Source organism: Hypanus sabinus, chromosome 3 (assembly GCF_030144855.1).
Source record: "Hypanus sabinus isolate sHypSab1 chromosome 3, sHypSab1.hap1, whole genome shotgun sequence".
Taxonomy (NCBI): domain Eukaryota; kingdom Metazoa; phylum Chordata; class Chondrichthyes; order Myliobatiformes; family Dasyatidae; genus Hypanus; species Hypanus sabinus.
This window is the reverse complement of record NC_082708.1, coordinates 119,853,002-119,869,337: the sequence shown is the minus strand read 5'-3', so window position 1 is coordinate 119,869,337 and position 16,336 is coordinate 119,853,002. Positions and strand designations below refer to the sequence as shown.

General features: G+C 44.7%; 1 protein-coding gene across 1 annotated transcript in view; it reads left to right on the top strand.

Moving 5' to 3' along the window:
• Positions 1-16,075, top strand: part of LOC132390822 (uncharacterized) — a 258,761-nt gene extending 242,686 nt beyond the window's left edge. Inside the window, exon 13 of the mRNA XM_059963366.1 lies at positions 15,648-16,075. Within this exon, the coding sequence (XP_059819349.1) occupies positions 15,648-15,754 (107 nt within the window). The 3' untranslated portion in view covers positions 15,755-16,075. The remainder of the gene's footprint in view (positions 1-15,647) is intronic.
• Positions 16,076-16,336: the final 261 nt, after the last annotated feature.

Genomic DNA, 16,336 nt, shown 5'->3' with positions numbered 1-16,336 from the left:
TTTAAATATACTCAGGAGGCTGGGAACAGTTAAGGCATTGACCTCAAGCCTGTCCTCCTTAGTTCATAAGACCTGTTTGATAGCAATAAACGTTTGCTAATTATGATTGTAATTTCTAATCCTGTTTCTAGATTTAAGATTTATAATTGTTTATTGTCATTTTTCAGTATGCCAGTGTAAAGGAGAGTGAAATGATTGTTACTCCTGACCTGATGCAGCATAAAAAAACACACTGAGGATAAAGGACACAATATAAAACCAAAACACAATAAATATAAATATAGAAACAATTCTATTAAGCACAATGTATAAGTAATTGTTATATACTGTGCATAGACAGATAAGTGTCTATGTAAGTACATAAAGTGATGCCGGGTAATATGCAGTGTATGTAATGGTGGGCAAATGGTGAAGGTGTTGATCCACCTGAAGGCTTGGGGGGAAAGTAGCTGCTTTTGAGTCTAGTGATGTCAGCATAGATGCTATGTAGCCTCTTCCCTGATGGGAGTGGGACAGGGTGGGTGGGATCCTTCACAATATTGCTGGCCCTTTTCCAACATCTGGCGATGAACCCCACCACTGTCATGTCATTGGTGAACTTGACAATGTATCTATTTGGGCGTTTGGCCACGCAGTCGTGTGTGAACAGAGTGTACAGCAGTGGGCTCAGCACGGAGCCCTGTGGGCATGTGTTGAGGATGAAGGGGAGGGGTGGTGTGGTTGTGCATCCCGATTCTCTGAGGTCTGTTGCTTAGGAAGTCCTACACCAAGTTACACAGTGGTGTATTTAGACTGTTTACTGTTTACCTGTGCTTTACTACTTACACAATTTACAGTTAGTCATTACCTGTCTCCAGTCACACAGGACTAAAGACTTCTCACAGTCTCAACATTTCCAAAAACCTTGTGACAAAAGAAATATCATCACATGATCTTCGTAATTGCCAGCATGATTGGAAAGAGATATATGGGAATTCAGGATTCTCTTTCTCATTGACCATGAGAAAGATGATGATATGCTGTTTCTTGGTCCCAAGGGCGACCAATATTCTTGTGGGTAGGTTTGTTAGAGCTGTTAGGGAGGGTTTAAACCAATTTGGCAGGGGGGTGGGAATGGAGTGAAGGGACTCAGGAAACACAGATGGTAAAAAAAAGTAAGATAATATGCAGTCAGATTGTCAGGAAGGGCTGGCAGGTGATGGGACTTAGTTGCAGTCTACAGGCTGAGTATCAGATCATTAGGGATGCAGGGTCAGAAAGGGCAGCAAATATGGTACTCAAGGTATTGTATCTAAATGCACATGGTATAAGAAATAAGGTGGATGATCTTGTTGCAAAATTACAGATTGCCAGGTATGATGATGTGGCCATCACTGAATCATGGCTGAAGGATAGTGTTATGGTCCGGTCCGGAGACCGCATTCCGGGTCTTGATCTGGTCCATGGACTCCAGACTCTGGGTCTTGTAGCTGTCCCTCCTTTCACCCTTAAGCCCAAATAGGATCATCTTGGCTTAAGGAGGTGCACCTGAGACCCATTAGCTGACAGGTGTGTATATATAGGGACTCTGGGACTGAGTCTGGATGGGGAGTTGTCCTGTTTTGACCATGGCCTGGGAGTACCCACTGTTAATCATCTAGTTCTGTAGTCTGTTCTAGGAGTCACCCTGGACTGAGCTCCTGTCTGATCCCTTACCTCTGTTGGGTAAATCGGCTGGACTGCTGTTGCCTGGTGGGGGACTCCACTTTCCTACCCTCTCTTCTGATGGGTTGTGCTGCAACCTGTCTAGGTGCTCTGTGTCTTGCTCAGGCTCCTGTGTTCCTGCCTGGGAGGCTGGGCCCTGCCCAGAAGTAATGTGGCCTGCCCAGCGGGGCTATCCTCCCAGCATTCCTTGTCCCATAGACCCATCCTTTAGCCTAGCCAGGGTCCTGCCTTTGCCATGAACTGTCTGAACCCTAGGATCACTGTTGCATGCCATGGTCTCCCCATCTTGTTCTATCCTTTAGTTGTTCCTGTCCTGCCCCTAGTACTTCAGTGCCTGTGTCCTGCATTTGGATCCAGTCTCTGTGTCCCCTTGTGACAGATGGTTGTAGTTGGGAGCTGAATGTCCAAGGTTACACGTTATATTGGAGGGATAGGAAGGTAGGCAGAGGGGGTGGCGTGGCTCTACTGGTAAAGAATGGCATCAAATCAGTAGAAAGATGTGACATGAGATTGGAAGATGTTGAATCCTTGTGGTTTGAGTTAAGAAACTGCAGGGGTAAAATGACTTTGATGGCAGTTATATACAGGCCTCCCAACAGGCTGGGAGGTGGATCACAGGTTACAATAGGAAATAGAAAAGATGAGTCAAAAGGGCAATGTTACGGTAGTCATGGGAGGTTTAACATGCAAGTTGATTGGGGAAAATCAGGTTGGTAATGGGGTCCAGAGCTGACCCCCCTGGGAACTATGCTGCTAATGAGAGAGAGAGAGAGAAAGATATATGAAGAACAGAGGTAGAGGCATCTGCTACAGGAGAGAGAGAGAGAGATGGATGATTTAGTATCATGGCTTCTTCACTGATGGAAAGGTAAACAATCTTTTTGCTGCAAGGACACTTTGCTTGTTAACATTCTTGCTGAGACAGCAGGGAGTGGCCTAGTTTGATGGACATGGACATATTGAATTGATGGATGGCTGATACCCTGTCAGTGGGGATAAAAGATGGGTCTGAGGAGACACCCTCAGACACACCAGTGGACATTGAAAGAGAGTTGTGCACCCACAGGAAGGTGGGGGCCTGGAGGATCGGTTTTGGAGAATCGGTCCGGAGCATGGTGGATGAAGGCAGACTGATGGGAATGTGTGTGCGTGTGTGTGACTGCCCTTGCCTGGGTGTCGAGTCCATCACTGAAGAATGATCTAGCCTGGAATGGAAGGGTCATAATCAGTAACCCCAATGGTACAACAGAACAAGAAAACGATGGAAGGTTTGCCTGCTGCAGCTGCTCATCTCTCTCTCTCTCTCTCTCCAACATTGCAACACAACAACAACTACCTCAGCACGAACTGAACTGAACTCTATATTCTGTTATGACAATTCATTTACCCCTAGACTTTGATGGAGCTTGATTTTGATTCTTATTCTTGCACTTCTGTATTTATCATTGCTAACCGGTTTTATATGTATATTGGCATTTTTGATACTGTATTGCTTAGTTTACTAATAAACTCCTTTAGTTACAGTACCACTAAACTCCAATGTATCATTCCATTTCTGCTGGTCTGTTAACCCAGTTATGGGATACGTAACAATCTCAAGAGATTGTTTGTTGAATGCCTAAGATGGCTTTTTAGAGCAGTTAGTCATTGAGCCTACTAGAGGATCAGCTATACTGGATTGGGAGTTGTATAATGAACTGGAGGCAATTGGGGAGCTTAAGGTAAATGGTTCCCTTCAGGAAAAACCCTGCTTGATGAAGCTGTTGGAATTCTTTGAGGAGATTATAAGTAGGATAGATAAAGGGGATGCAGTGGATGTTGTATATTTGGACTTTCAAAAGGCCAGTGACAAGGTGCTTACCAAGTTAAGAGCCCATGGTATTACAGAAAAGTTACTAACGTGGTTAGAGCATTGGCTGATTGGTAGGAGGCAGTGAATGGGAATAAAACGGTATCTTTTCTGGTTGGCTGTCAGTGACTAGTGGTGTTCTGCAGGGGTTGGTGTTGGGACCACTTCTTTTTATGCTATATATAAATGACTTGGATGATGGAATCGATGGCTTTGATGATACGAAGATTGGTGTAGGGGTAGGTAGTGTTGAGGAAACGGGTAGGATGCAGAAGGACTTAGTCAGATTAGGAGAATGGGCAAGTAAGTGGCAAATGAAATACAATGTTGGAGAATGTATGGTCGTGCACTTTGGTAGAAGAAATGAATGTGTGGACTATTCTCTAAACAGGGAGAAAATCCAGGAATCTGAGATGCAAAGAGACTTGGGAGTCCTTGTGCAGAACACCCTGAAGGTTAACTTGCAGGTTGAGTCTGTGGTGAGAAAGGCAAATGCCATGTTAGCATTCATTTCAAGAGGTCTAGAATGCAAGAGCAAGGAAGTGATGCTGAGGCTTTATAAGGCACTGGTGCGGCCTCACCTTGAGTATTGTGAACCGTTTTGGGCCCCTCATCTTAGAAAAGATGTACTGGCATTGGAGAGGGTCCAGAGGAGGTTCACAATGATGATTCCAGGAATGAAAGGGTTATCATATGAGGAACATTTGATGGCTCTGGGTCTGTACTTGCTGAAATTCAGAAGGATGAGGGGGGATCTTGTTGAAACCTTTCCAATGTTGAAAGGCCTAGACAGTAGATGTGGAAAGGATGTTTCCTATGGTGAGAGAGTGTAGTACAAGACAGCACAGCCTCAGGATAGAGGGTGCCCTTTCAAAACAGATGCAGAGACATTTCTTCAGCCAGAATGTGGTGAACTTGTGGAATTTGTTGCTACATGCAGCTATGTAGCCCAAGTCATTGGGTGTATTTAAGGCAGCGATTGATAGGTTTATTGATTGACCATTTCAAAGGTTACAGGGAGAAGGCCAGGAACTGGGGTTGAGGAGGAGATGGGGGAAAAAAGATCAGCCATGATTGAATGGTGGAGCAGACTCGATGGGCTAGATGGCCTAATTCTGCTCCTAGGTCTTATGGTCTTTAACAGCAGGCGATTTGCACCTGACTGAAGATTATATGGAGAAACAAACTAAATGTTGTCTATGCTGTAGCCTAGAATGTGCCTCTGTCTGGAAGTTGAGGATGTCCTTGGAATCAGTCTTTATTGCCTTGCAACATTTCCAGCCAAGACAGGTGACATAGGTCAATATCTCTCTTCCTTCTGAAACCAAACCCCAACAAACACTACCCTTGCATCAAGTCAGAAACCTCATTCTGATCCTGCGAAGCCCCAGATCTTCTTCACTGTCCACTTTGCTTGCCTCTGTAGTTCTATTTAAGAATTATTGACGCTTCTAACCTTTCATGAAGTCTGCTGGCCGACTGCCAATTATAGCAACATCCTATCTTTTCTATCACCACTATGCAATAAAGTCAGGCAGTGGGCTATGCCACATGTTTGTTTTACAGCAACCCTTCTTTAACAAAAACTTCCCAAAACTGTCAATCTAGAAATCCATTGTAGTGGGCTTACATACAATATGTAAATAAGTCAAGTGGTTAAAGAACATGTTAATTTCATTGCGTCAGTGTAACAAAAATAGAATAGATTGATGTCTATTGATGTTAGACATAGTTAAGTGCACACCCTTGTTTAGAAGCTCTCACTGTTTTGTTTGGAACTGAGCCTAGCAGCACTCCCAGTATATTCTAAGGTCTACCCCAAAAATACATTACGCGTTCTTCATATATGTGAATATTTCTTTAAGTGGCTGTGCATCAACATTTCTCCTGAGTGCACCAGTCACACTTTACCAGCAATGCTAAAACATTATGGTATTAATCTACGATCACAAGCTCATGGGAAGTGCAATAAACAATAAGCTGTTGCATTTTATGTGCACTTGCAACTGGCCATAAATGTGCAAACAGGAGTCGGCTATTCACCTTCTTCATTCTGCTCATTTGGTAGGATCCTGGTTGATTTGACATTCTTTAAGTTTGAAGTTAATAACTCATCGCCTACCTTAGGCCATGAACTTATCAATCACCCGGATGAGTTATTAACTTCAAACTTTCTGCATAATCACTCAAAGAGTTGAACTGCATGGGCATGTAACGAGAGCTGTATAACTCATCTCCTTCTACCTTAGGCTACAAACTTATCAATCATTCCTGCTGTGGACACTTTCTGGAGGTCCAAGATCCGTATGCTTGCTCCATGACCACTTGACTAAGTGTGTAAATGCAGGAGGGGACTATGTTGGAAAAGAAATGTGCTAGGTTTTCTAAAATTGACTCCTTCTACCTTAAGCCATGAACTTATCAATCACCCCTCATATATAGCTAAGGTCCCCACAAATGTTCCCTCTAATTTGTAATGATCAATGTATGCAAAAACATTGTGCTGTGCAATTCTTTTGCCCAGTGACAATAACACATGCACATTGAACAATTTCTTCAATAAAAGCAGTATAAATAAACCAGTTCTAAAATCTACAGATTAATCGTCACACACTCCACGTTGTCAACACTGTCCTCATCAGAAACCGGAAGAGGAAATATGATTGTGAAATATACTTAACATGCCAATGAGGTAGAGGGTGACAACCTTTTGTGTGCAGTTTAAATTCCTTTGTGTGTTCAAAGCCCCTCCTATCCATGAACCTTATCCAAATTTCACTTAAATGTTGAAATTGAATCCACATCCATTGCTTTCAGTTGCAGTTCATTCCACACTCTCATCATGCTCTGAGTGAAATTTCCCCTCATGTTCCCCTTAAACATTTCACCTTTCACTCTTAACCCATGGCCTCTGGTTGTAGTCTCACCCAAACTGAGTAGAAAAAGCCTGCTTGCATTTACTCTATCTATACCCCTCATTTTGTATATCTCTTTCAAATTTCCCCTCAGTCTTCTATGCTGTAGGGAATAAAGTCCTAACCTATTCAAGCTTTCCTTATAACTTAGGTTCTCAAGTCCTGATAACATCCTTATAAATTTGCTCTGCACTCTTTCAATTTTATTGATACCTTTCCTGTAAATAGATAACCAGAATTGGACATAATTCTCCAAATTTGGCCTCACCAATATCTTATACAACTCCAGCATAACATCCCAATTCCTTAACACTCTGATGTGTGAAGGCCAATATGCCAAAAATTGTCATTATGGCCCTTTCAAACCTATAACATCACTTTCAAGGAATTGTGGATCTGTAATCAGGTTTATTTCATTATCATGTAGATCGCTGATATAGATGACAAACAACAATGGGCCCAGCACATGGGCCCTGTGGCACATGGCTAGTCACTGGTCTCCAGTCAGAGAGGCAAATGTATGCTACCATTCTCTGGCTTTTCCTGCGAAGCCAATGTCTAATCCAATTTACTCCTTCATTCTGAATGCCAAAAGACTAAACCTTCTTGACCAGCCTCCCATGTAGGGCCTTGTCAAAGGCCTTGCTAAAGTGCATGTATACAACATCCACTGCCTTGTCTTCATGAAACTTCCTGGTAACTTCCTCAAAAACCTCTGTGAAATTGGTTTTACATGACCTACCATGCACAAGGCCATGCTGACGATCCTCAATCAGTCACTGTCTATCCAAATATTTATATCTACGATCTCTTAGGATACCTTCTAAAAACGTATGTCAGGCTCACAGGCCTATAATTTCCTGGCAAATTCTTAGAGCCTTAAATTCTTAAACAACAGACCATTAGCTATGTTCATTGACTAATCATCCACAGCCCTCTGAAGCAAAACGTTCCAGATTTATAGTCTGCTGCAGTAAATACTTATCCATGCATCTCAGTCCCTTATTTCTGTCGCTTATACTGAGACCATAGACCCAGTTCTAAATTGGCAGCCAGTGGAAGTCCTCTCTGCCTCTATCCAGTCTGCACCTCTTAGAATCTCAAAATTCTCTGATATCACCTGTCATTCTCCTAAATTCTATCAAGTATTGATTATCTCTCCTTTTAAGTCATCTCTTTATCTTAGGACTCAATCTCTGGAAACATCTGTGAAAAGATTTGGCCAAGAATATTATGCAGTATTATTTGAATAATGAACTGAGAACATTTAGTGGTTTGGATTGGGAACTCTTACTGTCTTCAAATTGCAAACTTTGTGAATATGCCCCTTTTATAGCTATTAAAATCAATCAGAAATGTGATGTTTGAAATGAAAGCAGGAATTAAGCTTGGATTTTCCCTCAATATGCATGACTCAGATTTGTTTAACCTAATCTATGAACTGCAACAGTTATTTGGGGAATAAAAATAAGTTCATAATCATTTTGTTATTTAACAGAAATCATCAGATTGCTTAATTCTTATTTTTATTTATTAATTCAAAGTTGTGTGTTACCTTGTTACATACAATTACATTTTTGGTAATTTCCAAGAGCTGAAGTTATCAAACTGATACAATGCAACATCAGGTGCCTGTTTTGGTTTATAAAAACTACACACAAGGATATGATTATTTATTTTTTTTAGATTAGAGCATATTGTTGTAATGAATAGATTGATGTATTATTCTTTCAATGAATAATTATTAATTGACTGAAGGAAATTGTTTTGTACAGGCTGTAGCTTGTTTCCTGAAGAGCTATCGTATTTTCTCACTAATTGCTTGTGCTTCTCAGTTTTATTCACAGCAATTTAACATTAGACAGTGAGCTTTTTCTTTCACGTGCTCCTCGCCAAAGCCACAGCCGTATTCACTAAAGAAACCCATTAACTTCCTGTCAAATGTATGTTTTATTTGTAAATTTCTTCAGGATCCAATAATTTATTTATTTTTAAGTATATTGTCCCTGTACTGATTCTTTAAAAAAGTGACAATGGAAGCAGCATCTGTCGAAAGAGGATCCGGCTTCATATCAAAGACCCTTTGATCAGAAACGGGAAGGGGAGAAAACGAGTTGGGAACAAGCTGAAGGGAGGATGAGGGGGATGGACAGAACTCATAGTGTACCTCTATTGGGGAGATGCTGAGTTTGCCCTGGGAATAATTTGTAAATGAGGTGATCTGGTTGATGTGCTAACTGTGACAGAAAGGGAAGGAGAATTATGATCCTTTGTTCCTCAAACTTATGCTGGGCATCATTATAACAGCGAAGGAGGTCACAGGCAGATAAATCAGAGTGGATGAAATTCAGAATGGCAAGTAACAGAAAACATGACGCACTTCTGTATTAATGCAGCTGTTTGGCAAAGCAGAACCCAGTCTGCATGTGGTTTTTCAGTTTGGAGGATATTAAATTGTAAACACTGAATGTAGTGCACTAGATTGGAAGAAGTTATATAAATCACAGACACACCTGGAAGGAATGTTTAATCTTTGAATAGCTGGAGGTTGGACATGAAGGCATAGGTATCGCATCTCTTGTGGTTTTTTCTATGAAAGTTCTCAGTCATCCAGATCAATGTAAATCAAGGCAACTGGACTTGCTGTGTTTTCTAGAAGACATTTCACCACTCATCCAAGAGGCTTCTTCAGTTCTGATCCATGGTGGGTGGTATCCCATTTTATGAACTTTGTGGGTTGTTTAAAGATGTAGTAACTACATGAGGATCGTTAAGAGTCATAGAGGTAATGAGAGGGTCATTCGTCTTATCATTGCATGAATGTAAGTGTGAACTGTACACTTAAAGGATAAGGAGCACTCCTTTGATGATAACAATGTGCACATTTTGGACAGGGAGGACAGGAGGAAAGAGGGGTTAAAGAAGCCATCTTTGTCAAATTGGAAAGCCCATCCATGAACAAAGGGGGTGGGGAACGACACCACCTATCAGTTATATACAAGCAACACACACAAAATGCTGGATGAAATCAGCTTTTTTTTTCTCCAGTCCTGCCAAAGGGTTTTGACCCAAAACATTAACTGTACTTTTTTCCATAGATGTTGCCTGGCCTGCTGAGTTCCTCCAGCATTTTGTGTGTGTTGCTCGGATTTCTAGTGTCTGCAGATTTTCTCTTGTTAGCGATGTACAATGCAGTCCTAACATCTTTACCCTGTCATCTCCACAACAGTTGACCCTTCCATTCATGCAAAGATAGACTAATGACCCTCTCATTACCTCTATGACACTTAGCAATCCGCATGTGATTGCTATAAAGAGTTCAAAAAATGGAACACTGCCAACCATGAAGATGCCTCTCGGATGGGTGGTGAAATGTCTTCTAGACAACACAGCAAGTCCAGTTGCTCTGATTCACTACTGCTTGATATCTCCTGTATGGCCAAGAGCTGTAAGAAGGAGAATAGTTGGTGGAGACAGAATAGTACGTCAGGATGTCTTAAAGGGAATGGTCCCTTCAAAATACTGAAATGGCAGGAGATGTGCCTGGTGGAAGAATCTCTTCAAAGGTGGTGGAAATTATGGAGGATGGGAAGACTGGTGGGACAGAAAGTGAGAACCAGGGAACTCTAGCCTTGCTCTGTCCAGGCAAAGAGTGAGTGAGAGCAGAAATACTACTCACCTTCATTAGTTTTTCTCAACACCGCCCAAATTTCACTGGTGGAAGTGATGGGGATATTTTCTGACTAAATTATTAAAATTGGAGTTTAGTTGGCTGGTAAAATGGGCAAGTTCTGTGATAGCTTTATGGGGAAAACAGCAGCTCCATTAGTGAACTGTTTTATAACTACAGTTAGAGCTGATTTATCTGGATTTCAGAAGCAAGATTCTGCTGGGAGAATGGAGATTGTACTGTCCTGGGATGATGTCTGGTTAAAATGGAATATGTATCCAAGTGAGCCCATTAGACTGCAGCCTTCTTATTATCATTTTCCTCTGGGGAATACAGCCTATTCACAGAAATTAATACTTCAATTTAATGACGCCCACTCACTACCCATACCATTGTGATCTGACTGACCCCGATTAAACTGATTTATGCTTATCAGATACTATGGCGACCCACTTTCTGCACAGGCGAACCAGCTCACAAATAGCCAGCGCACGGGGGGAGACTTGGGACGGTTTGGGAGACAGACTGCCGTCAGCATTGATGAACGAGATGCTGGCCATGGCTGATGGACACAAGCCCTGCCTCATGTTCGAGCAAGCGTTCCTAGAGCAACTGCCCGAAGATATACATCTGCTGCTGGCGGATGCAGATTTCAGCGACCCTGGAAGGTGGCATGCTGTGGAAAGCCAAGAGGGAGAGCGTGGCATCCGTCGGTCAGATTATCAGGCCACACGCCCAACAGCAGACCAGACCAGGCCCGGCAGGGGGGAGCACACAACACAGAGGCAGGAGTGAGGAGGACAGTGAATAGTGGTGTTTCTACCACCAGCGGTGGTGGGGCCAGCTGCCGCTAATGACTATGGCGGCTGGCCACCAGGACAGCCTCTTGTACGTCTGGGACAAACAGTCAGGACGCCGCTTCTTGGCCGACACCAGAGCGGAAATCAGCGTCTTGCCCCCGACGGGGTACAACACCCACAACAGGAAGCCAGGACCCACCCTGAGGGCCGCCAATGGCAGCACGATACGGACCTACGGCACCAGCACAGTGCAGATGCAGTTCGGTGCCAGCTGGTTCACGTGGGACTTCACACTGGCTGCGGTGGCCCAACCATTCCTGGGGGTGGACTTGTTGTGAGCTCACAGCCTGCTGGTCGACTTGCAAGGGAAAAGACTGGTACATGCCGAGACTTTCCAGACGTTCTCCCTGGGTGAAGCCAAGTTGCCAGCCCCATACCTGGACTCCATTATGCTGTCGGACAACGAATTCACCAGAATCCTGGCGGACTTTCCATCGATTCTGGCACCGCAGTTCAGGGCAGCCATGCCCAGACACGGGGTTCAGCACCACATCCCGACCAAGGGGCCACCCCTCCACACCCGCACACGAAGGCTCCCCCCAGAAAAGCTCCGCCTGGCAAAGGAGAAGTTCAAGAGGCTGGAGGAATTGGGGATCGTATGGAGGTCCGACAGCCCATGGGCCTCCCCCCTGCACATGGTGCCCAAAGCAGCTGGGGGTTGGAGACCATGCAACGACTACCGCAGACTGAACAAGGCTACAACTCCAGTCCGCTACCCCGTGCCAAACATACAGGACTTTGCAGCAAACCTGCACGGAGCAAGAATATTTTCCAAAGCAGACGTCATCCGGGGATACCATCAAATCCCGGTGCACCCTGAAGACATCCCCAAAACAGCACTTATCACCCCGTTTGGCCTGTTCGAGTTCCTCCGAATGCCATTTGGCCTGAAGAATGCCACACAGACATTCCAGTGGCTAATGGATGCAGTGGGACGCGACCTGGACTTTGCGTTCATCTATTTGGACGACATCCTTATAGCCAGCAGTAGTCGTCAGGAGCATCTGTCCCACCTCTGCCAGCTCTACTCCCTCATGATCAACCCGGCCAAATGCCAGTTTGGTCTCGATACCATCGACTTCCTGGGCCACAGGGTTACCAAAGACGGGGCAACACCTCTGCCCGCCAAGGTAGATGCGATCCGCCACTTTGCCCGGCCCAACACGGTCAAAGGCCTGCAGGAGTTCGATGGTATGGTGAACTTCTACCACTGTTTCCTCCCCTCAGCAGCCCGTATCATGTGCCCTTTGTACACCCTGATGTCGGGTAAGGGCAAGGAGATTACTTGGGATGAGGAGGCCGCGGCTGCTTTCGGTAAAGCCAAGGAAGCCTTTGCAGATGCTGCAATGCTGGTGCACCCCAGAACGGATGTTCTGACCGCACTCACAGAAGACGCATCCGACACAGCAGTCGGTGGGGTGCTGGAGCAGCTCATCGAGGGGCGCTGGCAATCCCTGGCGTTCTTCAGCAAGCACCTACGACCACCCAAACTCAAGTACAGTGCTTTTGACCGGGAGCTGTTGGCTCTGTATCTGGCAATCCGGCATTTCAGGTACTTCTTAGTTCACCGCGTTCATGGACAACAAACCGTTGACCTTCGCGTTCACGAAGGTGTCCGATCCCTGGTTGGCTCGCCAGCAGCGACATCTGTCCTACATCTCCGAGTACACGACGGACATCCAGCATGTCTCGGGAAAGGACAACATCGTGGCGGACGCACTCTCCAGACCAGCTGTCCGGGCCCTGTCCCTGGGGGGTGGACTATGCAGCACTGGCGGAGGCGCAGCAGGCATATGACGAGATGCCCAGCTACAGGACCGCAGTCTTGGGTTTGCAACTGCAGGACTTTCTCGTAGGCCCAGGTGAGAGGACCCTCCTGTGCGACGTGGCTACCGGCCAACCTCGCCCCATCGTCCCGGTAGCCTGGAGGTGGCGAGTTTTCGACTCCATACACGGTTTGGCATACCCATCTATCAGGACAACCATCCAGCTGGTCTCCAGCAAGTTCGCGTGGCATGGACTTCGCAAGCAGGCCAGTGAATGGGCCAGAACGTGTGTGCAGTGCCAAACAGCCAAGGTGCAGCGGCACACTAAAGCCCCGCCGCAGCAGTTCGAGCCCACCCACCAAAGGTTCAACCACATTCATGTGGATATCGTGGGCCCCCTACCAGTGTCCCGAGGAGCGCAGTACCTCCTAACTATGGTAGTCTGGTTCACGAGGTGGCCAGAGGCGGTCCCGCTCACCAACACATCTGCCGATTCCTGCACCCAAGCACTGATTGCAACCTGGGTGGGCGCTTCGGGGTACCAGCCCACATTACCTCCGACAGAGGCGCACAGTTCACCTCCAGCCTGCGGTCGGCTGTGGCCAGGCTGTTGGGAACGCAGCTACACCACACAACTGCCTAACACCCACAGTCGAACGGACTGGTGGAATGCTTCCACCGTCACTTGAAGTCAGCTCTCATGGCCCACCTGAGAGGACCTAACTGGGTGGACGAGCTTCCCTGGGTCCTGCTTGGAATTCGCACAGCGCCCAAAGAGGATCTGCACGCCTCGTCGGCCGAGTTGGTGTACGGCGCGCCCCGGCCGTCCCGGGAGAGTTCATACCAGCCCCAAGGGGGCAAGAGGAAGAACCTGCAGCAGTCCTGGGCAGGCTACGCGAAAAGCTTGGCAACCTGGCCCCCGTACCGACTTCACAGCACGGACGGACCCCAACCCACGTACCCAAAGACTTGCAGAACTGTAAGTTTGTGTTTGTACGAAGGGGCGGACACCGGGCACCGCTACAACAGCCGTACGAGGGGCCATTCAAGGTGATCAGCAACAACGAGTCCACGTACATTCTGGACATTGAGGGGAAAGAGGAGGTTTTCACGATGGACTGACTCAAACCAGCCCATGTGGACTTGGCGCAGCTAGTCGAGGTTCAGGCACCGTGGCGCAGAGGCAGACCTCCCAAACAGAGGCTGATCCAGACTGTGAACATTGTGGGGTGTATCGCTGGTTCGGGGGGTGGGGGGTGGGTTATGTGGCGACCCACTTTCTGCGCAGGTGAATCGGCTCACAAATAGCCAGCGCGCGGGGAAGACTTTGGTAATGTACCTCTGACGTCATTTCTGCCCGGAGAGGGTGGGCGCTAGGGATTAAATGCCAGCGCCGCGAAGTTTGAATAAACTAGTCTCGAAACGACTTACCGACTGCATGTTGTTATTTCAGCGCTGTCTGTAACACATCACTACAATACACCACTTTCACAATTTGTCACCAGGGTAAAGATTCAGAAAGGCCTAAAACTCCCTGTACATCTTGCACTGACTAAGTAATATCTGGTGTTAAACCCAGAACAGTGGACAGAAAGCACTTGAAAACAGCACAGTAAAATATAGTTTTTAGTGTAAAATAGATATAGTTGTTAAGCCAGGAAGGAATGAACAGCAGTGTTGGTCTTGAAAGGAAGGAAATATTGACAGGAACAAAGCTCTAATAAAAATAGACAAGAAAATCTGCAGATGCTGGAAATCCAAAGCAACACATACAAAATGCCTGGAGGAACTCAGCCAGGCAGCAATTATGGAAAAGAGTAAACAGTCGACATTTTGGGCTGAGACGCTTCTTCAAGACTCAGCTATGCCTAACAGCTGCGATATCATCTAAGCTCTCATAGAGAAATCCTAGTCATGTACTGATATGAAATAATCATGAGCTATTTATCTACTGTGCAATATTATTCAATAGAAAAGAATAATTTTTATTCATTTGAGTGCTGTTCAACTTTAAATAATATGTATGAATATTTTGCCATGTAAAGTATAAAACGAGAGTTTTCAGAAACCAGATAAGATTAGATCACATTTGGATTTTGCATCACTTCACTGAAGAATTCATACAAGAGTACAAATTGAGCAGAATTCATAAACCTGCAAACAAGAGGGGAAGGATCAAGACCTTGCCCCTAACTGTATTAGGGTCTGATGGATATATAATTTTAAAGACTTATAAATTGCTTTGGTTTTGTCAGGAAACTTCAGCATGCACTACTGGTGGCTTAGGATGTCCATTAGTGGTGAACAATCAGAAGTGAATCCACACGTGAAGTGGTCCTGATAGTGACTGAAGTGCACAGAGTTCAGGGTGGCAGTGGAGCAAGGCAGGGGTTGCTATGGTCCTGTTGATTATGTTAAGGCTCATTTGATTTTCATTTGTTTGCTGTCTGGGAATTTCTCCCATTTCTTACCCAGACAGGGTCCATTTCCTTGTCTAAAAGCAAAAACCAATGAGCAAAAGAGTAAGTGTCCAGCAGCAGATGTCCACAAGGAGTTATATCTGGTGGAGATGTGATTTGGAAAGCTTTTATGCCTGTGGGATTGTGGAATGGGTCTATGGGGAGAAACAGGACTCAGGAGAGCTAAACTTGTCTTGTGGATATCAGAGGCATAGACACATTATGGAACCTGCCAAATTTTCGTTCATTTAAATTAATGGACAGTAAGTCTTATATAAAACATTATTTCACTTTTCTAACCAAATGAACTGATTTTCCAATGGGTATTCCCCAGGAATTGAAATTATTTGGCTGATGGCAAACAGATTAAATAATATTATTTATGGAAATATGACACTGTACTATTTTGTTCTTACCTTCTTAGTGGCTGATCATCCGATTTTGAAGGAAGCCAAAATAGAAGTCGTTGGGGATCTGGTCACCCATTCGATGTTTCAGAGAAACCAGATTCAGAAATTTTCCAAGAACTGAATGGCTGATCACTTAACAAAGCTATAAGGCTGATGTCCCAGTGAAGTGACTTCTGAAAGATAACTGCTTCATTCCATGAAGATCTGGAGGCAAAGAAAATGTCTTTGAGCAAAAAGTAACTTATCTGCATAGTAGTTTGCGCAGCCTCAAGGATGTAGACTAGGAACAGTTAAGAAAAGGTATTCAGATAGTCTGGACCTGTTACAGTTCTAATTGAAACATAAAATGGCAGTGTAGAAATATTGACATCAAAACCTCCACTTCAATTGTTAAAAGCTGGTATGTAACCAAAACCTTTTAACTGAGTTTTTCAGGACACATTAAAATACCATTATATATATGAAAAACTTTACAATAGAAGTATTCTTTATTTAGCTTTCTGTTATCATTGATAATTACTTGCTAGAATATGTGAAAATTACCAGCAGCCTACAGGTAAGAGGGTATAAATAGTTGCATATAGCACAATGGAACTAATTAACAGATTTTATACACTACAGGGCATATTTTAATCTTTAGTCTGCTTGTCTAAATCTTAACTAAGATGCAGGATACGGGAAGTTAGGAAAGAGTAGATCAGAA